General features: G+C 34.7%; 1 protein-coding gene across 1 annotated transcript; it reads left to right on the top strand.

Annotated features, from left to right (window-relative positions):
* Window positions 1-343: 343 nt before the first annotated feature.
* On the top strand, window positions 344-1,527 carry lnc.lemp (lncRNA encoded micropeptide). Its single transcript, XM_074615444.1, has 2 exons — window positions 344-593; window positions 1,196-1,527. The coding sequence occupies exon 1, from the start codon at window positions 420-422 to the stop codon at window positions 588-590; it is 171 nt and encodes a 56-aa protein (XP_074471545.1). The 5' UTR covers window positions 344-419; the 3' UTR covers window positions 591-593; window positions 1,196-1,527.
* The last annotated feature ends 7,354 nt before the right edge of the window (window positions 1,528-8,881 follow it).

Raw genomic sequence — 8,881 nt, 5'->3', positions numbered from 1 at the left:
TTACGTGTAATGAGTCTAGAATACATAAAATGTTCACTTTCTTCAATAACTGGTGAAGAATATTGAACTTTTTGAGCTGCACCTCTATATGATGATGACCCCTAGAGCTATTATGGAAGAGTGCAGTCTTATTATTTATTTATTTATTTCTTTTTTTGTTCCTTTAATTATTTTCTACCCTCATATTTTTGTTATATATATTTTTATAATTAGAAGTTAGAAGTATTGAGTTTAGATTACAATGCCTTAATGTTTGTAAATTAATTTTCTTAAAAAAAAAAAATGTGAAGAGTGCGAGATTCACGTTGCTGTTGTATCGCGAGCGTTAGAAGCGATTCACTTCCTGTCTGAGTGTCCCAAAGACTCTCGTGCTGCTTACACAAATGTGAGCAGCTGTCATCAGCCAGCCAGAGGTGAACATGGCTGAAGTCTCGGAGAGGACACTACAAGTCGCCGTCGTGCTCTCCTTCGCTGCCGGCTTCGTGGCGGGCTGGCAGGCCAACAGGATGAGGAGAAACTTCCTGGACTGGAGGAAGAAAAGGCTGCAAGCTAAACTGGCAGAAACTCAGAAGAAGCTCGACCTGGCTTGAATGGTAAGAGGGCGAAATGTGTCTTGCTTACATTGGGTGTAACATAGTAAGGCCTGTGATTACTTATAGATTAGTAGGGAAATAAACCTAAATATTGTCTAATGTAGCTGGTTTTCCACCTATAGATTAACTGCTGGAGGTCCTATTATGTAACACAAGCTGTTGTCTTAGTCATAAGGGTTAAGAAGTGTGTCTTGTCTTTGTGATCATGCTGCTGCAGCTCTCAATACTTTCATTTCTTTTGAATTTATACCTGCATTTACTCCTGTCATCATGTCCATAGTGCACAGTGTGTAATCATTGTATTATTCTTTATTTATACATCCTATATATCACTTTATAGACTGCACATATGTACATATTACATTTATTTATTGTACATACATTTATTTATTGATGACTGCACACACTATGTTCACCCATTCACTCTGTATCTTTTATATCTCTTATTGTTTTTATAATTTTTGTATACCTTTACCTCTCCTGTGTTTCACTCTGTTTGCTGATGTTTGCTGATGTTTGCTGATGTTTGCTGATGTTTGCTGCTTTGAAACCTGAATTTCCCTCTGGGGATTAATAAAGGTTCATCTTATTTTATTTGCCAGGTATATGGCTGTCTGGTCCAGGTGAACGCTGGTCTCTCTGTAAAGCTGCTGGATCCTTGATGTTGCTGCACATCTATCACTGTGGAGAAGGAATCTTCAAGATTACCCACCTGTGTTCTGCACTACCCACACTTTCCTACCACTAAATCAAGACTGGACTTGATTATGGATATACAATCATTACCTACACAGAGCAGCAGATTCTTTTCTGCCCTCAGGAACTGACATGGAAGAAGTTGGGGGATCTGGCTTCAGTGGTTTTTCTCTGTTCCAGCATGTGTCCATTTCTATCCGTTTCATATCTGGTCAAATAAATTATTGTTTTTAATGTTTTTCTATGTTTGTTCATGTTCAAAAGCGTTATTCCACATTGAGGTTACAGCCTTTAGGGTTAGGTCAGGGGTCAGCAACCTGCGGCTCCAACCTGCTGCTCCGGAGTGTCATGCGGCTTTTTTAGTCACTCTCCAGTGGCTTCCTGTGGATTTTTAAAAAAGGAAACTGTTTTTTGTTTACATTTTCATTTTTATTTATCATTGTTGTAGGTCTATGGTACGATGGAGTATTAGGGCTACATTGAGGGGGGAAAAAATCAGAGATTTCGAGAATAAAGTCACAAGTTTATGAGAAAAAAAGTTGTAATATGAGAATAAAGTCAATATTATAAAGTAGTAATTTTACAGGTTATTCTTTTTTTTCTTGTAAAATTAGGACTTTAGTCTTGTAATATTACGACTTTTTTCTCGTAAAGTTATGACTTTATTCTCTTAATATTCCGACTTTATTCTATTAATATTACAACTTTATTCTCGTAATTTTATGACTTTTTTCTCGTAAAATTATGACTTTATTCTCATAATATTACGACTTTTTTCTCATACCATTGTGACTTTATTCTGGAAATCTCAGATGTTTTTTCCCTCAATGTGGCCCTAATACTCCGTAGTACATTTGCACTTTGGCCCTCACTGCATTAGACTTATATACTATATACTTAGACTGTAAACTGTGTTACCTTCATCACAATGATCAAATGTTTTGCGGCTCCAGACAGATTTTTATTTTTTAAATTTTGCCTAAAATGGCAATGGTAAATGATAGTAAAGGTTGCCGACCCCTGGGTTAGGGGATGCTCATTTGTTGGTGTTTGTCACTGTTGCATTTTCCTCAAACATGCTGCCACATCATCACCTTTGGCACACATTTGAGGTGACACAACAGTGACATGGCCAAAAGAGTTTAATGTATGAAATAATGTAAAAAAAATGATCATGTCCAGAACTGGTAGTTGAATTTCCTAAATGTCTTGACACTAAGCCTCAAACAGGTAAACACCTTGCATCTCTGCACCCCCACCATTGGTGTGTGAATGTGTGTTTGTGTCAACTTGAGGCGTTCACCTTACATACCAATGCACACACCCACTGTGAGCAATGGGGAATGTGTTGCATTGTAAAGTGCTTTGCACTGCTCCCAGTATATTTGTGCTCCATAACTGCAGTCCATTTACCAAAAAACAACCCAACTTGCAATTAGTTTTGGTTACAGATGAGTGTGAACAGGACTGGCTGCTTATTTCAATTGCTATTAATATTAAAAGCTCTATTTAGTAAGTTTTGCACTGAGTTGTGGCGCCATCTGCTGGATGAAAGTGAGAATCACAATTTAGACAGCAGTTGGTGCTAGATTAAAAACTACATTAACAGATGATTCACATTATCATTAAAAATCATCTTACTACTATACTATGACTTTTTTATGGCATACTATACTGACTTATGACATTTTTATGGCATACTTTATGTACATACTTTGGCTACGTTACAAATTGCATACTTTTTCTTTTTACTTTTAGTACATACTGCAGCTGCCCTTACAAAGTACTGTTAAATGCTACGCTACAACTTTTAGGATTTTTTTATGGCCTACTATACTGACATTTTAATGACTTTTTATGGCATACTATACCAGTGGTTCCCAACCTTTTTTCCTTAGGGGACCCTTTTCTATCATTGAGAAAACTGATGATCCCTGACTTAAGTTACATATGTTATGGATATTTCATATTATATTGAATGTATAAAATAACAGTACAGAACACCTGATCAATTGTACAATTAACCCAAATAGTGAACGCAATAACTGCAGGAAGTTTGGATGAATATTGCATCAAAGATGAGTTTTCCTGTTATTTGTGGACTTTTAATACAATTGCCTGGATTGTGTGGTTTTTTGTTTTGTTTTGTTTTTTCAATCAATCATACCTAATAGGCTTCTTTTTTGACAAATTCTGTGTTTCCCTCTCCCTGACGCTTGGCCATTGTTCTATTAGCTCTTTGGTTGTTTTAACTGCATACTTTTTTTAATGCAGGACGAGGCTGTATAGCAGAGAAGGGAGGCTCTGTAAATATAACTTGTGTTCAGGTCTTCACTGTTCCTGTGAGATTTGATCAAAGTTTGTTTTAAATAATAATCCAAACTTTATAAATAACAACTTCATTTGGTTTTCTTCACAGAAATGAATGAAATGCTGAGATATAGGCCAACTTTCCACAAACAATACTATGACTTTTTTAAAAAAAAAATTAACGTTATGCTATGACTTTTTAATTTTTTTTTCGACAACCAATACTATGACCTTTTTTTCAACATACCATACTATAACTTTTTTTATTTTTTCGACATACTATACTATGACTTTTCAAAATTTTTCAATACTGTAGTATGACTTTTTTTCGACATACTACACTTTGGCTCTATTTCGACATACAATACTATGACTTTGTTATTTTTTACGACATGCTATACTGTAACTTTTTTTTACGACTTTTTTGATGAAATTATTGACATATACTATAACTTTTATTTCCATAAGATTTATCAACATACTATACTAAGACTTTTTTGATGAAATTTATCAACATACTATAAGACTTTTTTCATGAAATTTTTCGACATACTATACTATGACTTTTTTTCATGAAAATTATTGACATATAATACTATGACTTTTTTTCATAAAATGTATCAATATAGTATACTATGACTTTTTTCATAAAATTTATCGACATACTATGAGATGACTTTTTTTCCAAAAAATGTATCGACATACTATACTATGACTTTTTTTAATGAATTTTTTTTAAACTTACTATACTATGACCTTTTTTCCCATAAGAATTATCGACATACTATTCTATCACTTTTGTGAAATTTATCAACATACTATAATAAGACTTTTTTCATGAAATATTTCGACATACTATACCATTACTTTTTTTCATGACTTTTTTTCATGAAAATTATTGACATATAATACTATAACTCTTTTTTCATAACATTTATCGGCATACTATACTGACTTTTTTGATCATTTTTTTTTGACATACTATACTATTACTTTAAAAAAAAAAAAAAGGTTTTCCACACACTATACTATGACTTTTTTTCATGAAGTTTTTCAACATACTAAAATAAGACATTTTGTCATAAGATTTATCGACACCTATACATATGACTTTTTTCATGAAATTTTCCGATATACTTTACTATGACTTTTTTTTCATTGAGATTTTTGACATACTATATATGACTTTTTTTCATAAAAATTATCGACATAGTATACTATGACTTTGTTTTCATAACATTTATTGACATACTATACTATGACTTTTTTGATTAAATTTTTTTCGACATACTATACTATGACTTTTTTCATGAAAATTTTCCGATATACTTTACTATGACTTTTTTTCATTAAGATTTTTGACATACTATAGTATGACTTTTTTTTTATAAAAATTATCGACATAGTATACTATGACTTTTTTTTCATAACATTTATTGACATACTACACTGACTTTTTTGATTACATTTTTTTCGACATATAATACTATAACTGTTTTTTCATAAAATTTATCGGCATACTATACTATGATTTTTTTTTTCGACATACTATACTATAGCTTTTTTAATGAATTTTTTTCACATACTATATGACTTTTTTCATGAAATTTTCCGGTATACTTTACTATGACTTTTTTTCATGAAATGTATCGACATGCTATACTATGACTATTTTAGACATACTATACTATGATTTATTTTTCATTTTTTTCTACATACTATGGTATGATTTTTTTCGACATACTTTACTATTACTTTTTTTTGCATTTTTTTCGACATACTATACTATGGCTTTTTTAAAATTTTTTAGCCACACTATACTTTGACTTTTATCAATTTTTTTTCAACGAACTATACTATAACTTTTTTTTGCATATTTCTGAACATACTATTTTATGACTCTTTCCCATTTTTTTTTTAACATACTATACTATGGCAATTTTTAGTTATACCTGTAAAGTTAGAATGCTCAATGGAGATGGGTTAGAGTGTATTAAAATAAAATAAAAAATCCTCCCTGTACCTATGTTGCATCAATAATCTCGAGCTCAACCTTCAACCTAATCCAGCTTCATCTGCTGATGAAGAGAATGCCATTGAGTTGCGGACTATTTTGTCAAACTACTGTTTCCAAAGTCACACACAGTATTGCAAGTGTTACTCAAACATGATATAGGGTTCAGTTGCATAAGGTTGTGCATACATATTTATACTTTAGATGTTTCTTTACATAAATTTGAATGGCTTGTGATTTACAAGTACACAGTTTGTCTATGGGTGGTGCTAGTGCTCTTTAATACTCTTACACAAAACAAGTGTTTGCCTACAGCATTCTCCTCACTGGCTGTGAAATTAGATCTTGTGAGCAGATCTCTCTTTTTCATCATCACCAGTCTAGCAGGCCTATTACCACCTCTCAACAAGCTTTTGACAAGACCTTAAGAAGTCCCTTTTCCTGTAGCACTCCATCATTGGCCTGATGAGAAAGAAGGTGGGGATGGTATTGGAAAGGGAGGGTTCATGTGAAGTTAAGATGACAGACACATACAAAAAAGCTTTACTGATCTCCATTTCGCCCAGGAATATTTAATTTACAGGTCTCAATATATTGACAGAAAGTAGTACAAAACAGCCATATGCTGGTGTAGCTGTCAGTGTTCAAAAACTACAAAAATCCTATATATCTCTAAACGTTTTAAGAGATGATCCAGTACTTTATATGACAGAGTGGTTACATTAACAGGAAACCAGGTCACTTTTAATGGTGGCCTTTAATTACTGGTGCATTAAACTGAAATCTAATTTCAAGTCACTTTGTACTTGTTGGGTTCAGCGGGGAAAAATAGTGTAGAGCCATCATATTCTCACATCTTACTCAGTGAATTAAGGATTTATTTCGACTAAACGAGAATTGCGGCTTGTTGGAACAGTGGACTAACAAAGTAAGTGAGTTTTATTTTGTTTCAACAAGAAAATTAAACTTGTCTTTGTTTGGTGGAAGAAAGAAATTTTAATTCAGAAGGTGTGCGGTTGTATTTATCTGTTTAGGTGTAAGAATATTTCTTGTCTTGACATTTTGTGAGTTTATTTCTTAGACTAAAAAAGCTAAGAGAGCTTGTGTAACATAGCAAACTCGCCGCGTGCAATGCATCCTGGTACATGTAGGCCCAGTCGGCACGTCTCCGCAAGCAGGAAAACTCAGCTTTCTCTGTGATTATAGCACGGACTGGGGAATTAATTTCTTCAGTGGACTACATTTACCATCACCACTGACTGGACATACACATGAAAGGTGGCACATTTCCCTTTAAGTTAATTGGACGTTATTACAGTAAGTTGCATCAAAATCTCTTATTAGAAAACTGTTGTAGAACTGCTTGCGTATTGCACACACACACCATGCATATCTGATAACAACACTCTGCGTAAACTCAATTTGTTTCCCTGAATATAGAAAATCTTAATCCTCACTACGGGCTTAGGATGCATAACATAACATGAATGTCTTTTAAAAACACCAATAAAAGAGAGCTAATCAGAAATGTACAACTTCAGAACAAAATATAAAAGAGCACAAAATATATAAAAATAGATCAAATACTCAACTGATTATAGCTACATTTTGTAATCTAGTCACATAATACGGGGATTATAGTTACAAAAACAACGTTCTCAGGCATTTTTTCCAGTTTCATTGACTTTCTTTTTTTAAATTCGCTTGAACGGCGCAGCCTAGTTTTTAAGGAGAAAAAAAGAGAGAAGACAGGCAAGCTTAGCGGGAATTAAAAAGTGCGGGAGTGTGTTGACGAATGGAGGGGAAAATGAGTGTCATGGGAGGAGAAGTGTGTATCTGTTTGTGTTTTTGGATGGTATTCTAGAGAGGGCGTTATTGTCCCTCAATGTCTAATGCTGTGGCTAAATTGTGATGAATAGCTTTGCTGGAGTGTGGTGTGTGTGTGTGTGTATGCGTAGACGCCAAATGTCTATTCCCTGTTTATTTGGTAGCAAGCGGTGTGTGATCGTGTGCAACAGCCGTGCTGGTGCGTATAGCTGAGTAAGTATTTTCAAAGGAGACGAGAGAGAGATGGTGACTAGAGGAGATAATGTGCGAGAGAGGCGAGAGGAGAGGCAGCAACAGAGAGGAAGAAAAACTGAGTTCTGAGAAGAGTTCACATTGACTGCGATGATTGATCTGATTTTCCCTAATTGGCACATAGACCTCGGAGCCTATGTCCTTCGCCTATATTGAGTGTGCTCACTGAGTGTCATGTTTAATAAGCTTCCTGATTGGCTTTCTGGTTGTGTGATTGTGCCCTCTGGCTATGGGTGTCTGCAAAACAGGGAGAGGACGAGGAGGAGGAAGCAAAATGAGGAAAGAGTACAGGGGAGAAGATTTACACCGTGTAAAAGATAGGGGGAGCAGAGAAATAATCTGCTAACGGAGTCCACAGCCATGGTTCTGTGAGGAGCTAATCATTAACATCAGCATGCTGACATGCTCACAATGACAATAATAACATGTCAATGTTGAGCAGCTATAATGTTCACCATGTTCATCATCTTTAACGTGTTAGTATGCTTAACATTTACCTATTAGCCCTACACACGAAGAAGAGCCGAGGATCAGGCTGATGGGAATGTCATTAGTTTTGCAGGTAATTGGTTATGAACGAAAGTACAGGACTAATTGAAAAAAAATGACCAGATTATGGAGCTCAATGTAAAGTTAATGGACTGCCAAAGTTATTATAAATCACCCTCAGGGCAACATGAATGTCTGCGCCAAATGTCATGGCAATTCAATCAATATTGCAATTTGGACCAAAGTTTTGGACCAAAGACAGACAGACCGACATTTCCATCCGTACTGCTATAGCATGTAAAAACACTGCAGACTTTTTGATGCACAAACAACATAAGTCATATAAACAATACTGCAATGTTTATAGCTCTAAGAAAAAGTAGCAAACCGGTCTTTATCAAAGCAGAAATTTCGACTGTCATTGTAGGAAAAGTACAGGTGTAACTACGAACGGACCCTGACATCGATGAAGCAGCCGATTAGACTGTTGTCAGGCTATCAAATAGGCGTTATCAGTTGCTATAAGCCCCATAGATGTAGGTCAGTAGGGGCCTACTACATCCACTAGTAGGTTTTTATCATCTATTCACATGGTAGATCACCAAAAGAAGCTATAAAAGAACACGACAGCGTCCACTAGCAACTGTAGTAATTATGACAGGAGTAGAGGCAGAAGTCAGTTCATAGTATAGACAGCGTG

This window comes from Sebastes fasciatus, chromosome 18 (genome assembly GCF_043250625.1).
Source record: "Sebastes fasciatus isolate fSebFas1 chromosome 18, fSebFas1.pri, whole genome shotgun sequence".
Taxonomy (NCBI): domain Eukaryota; kingdom Metazoa; phylum Chordata; class Actinopteri; order Perciformes; family Sebastidae; genus Sebastes; species Sebastes fasciatus.
Note: the sequence above shows the minus strand (reverse complement) of the source record. Positions and strands in the feature narration are given on the sequence as shown.

Excerpts from the sequence above, each read along its gene's own strand:
- lnc.lemp (XM_074615444.1), top strand. The coding sequence starts at position 420 with ATGGCTGAAGTCTCGGAGAGGACACTACAAGTCGCCGTCGTGCTCTCC.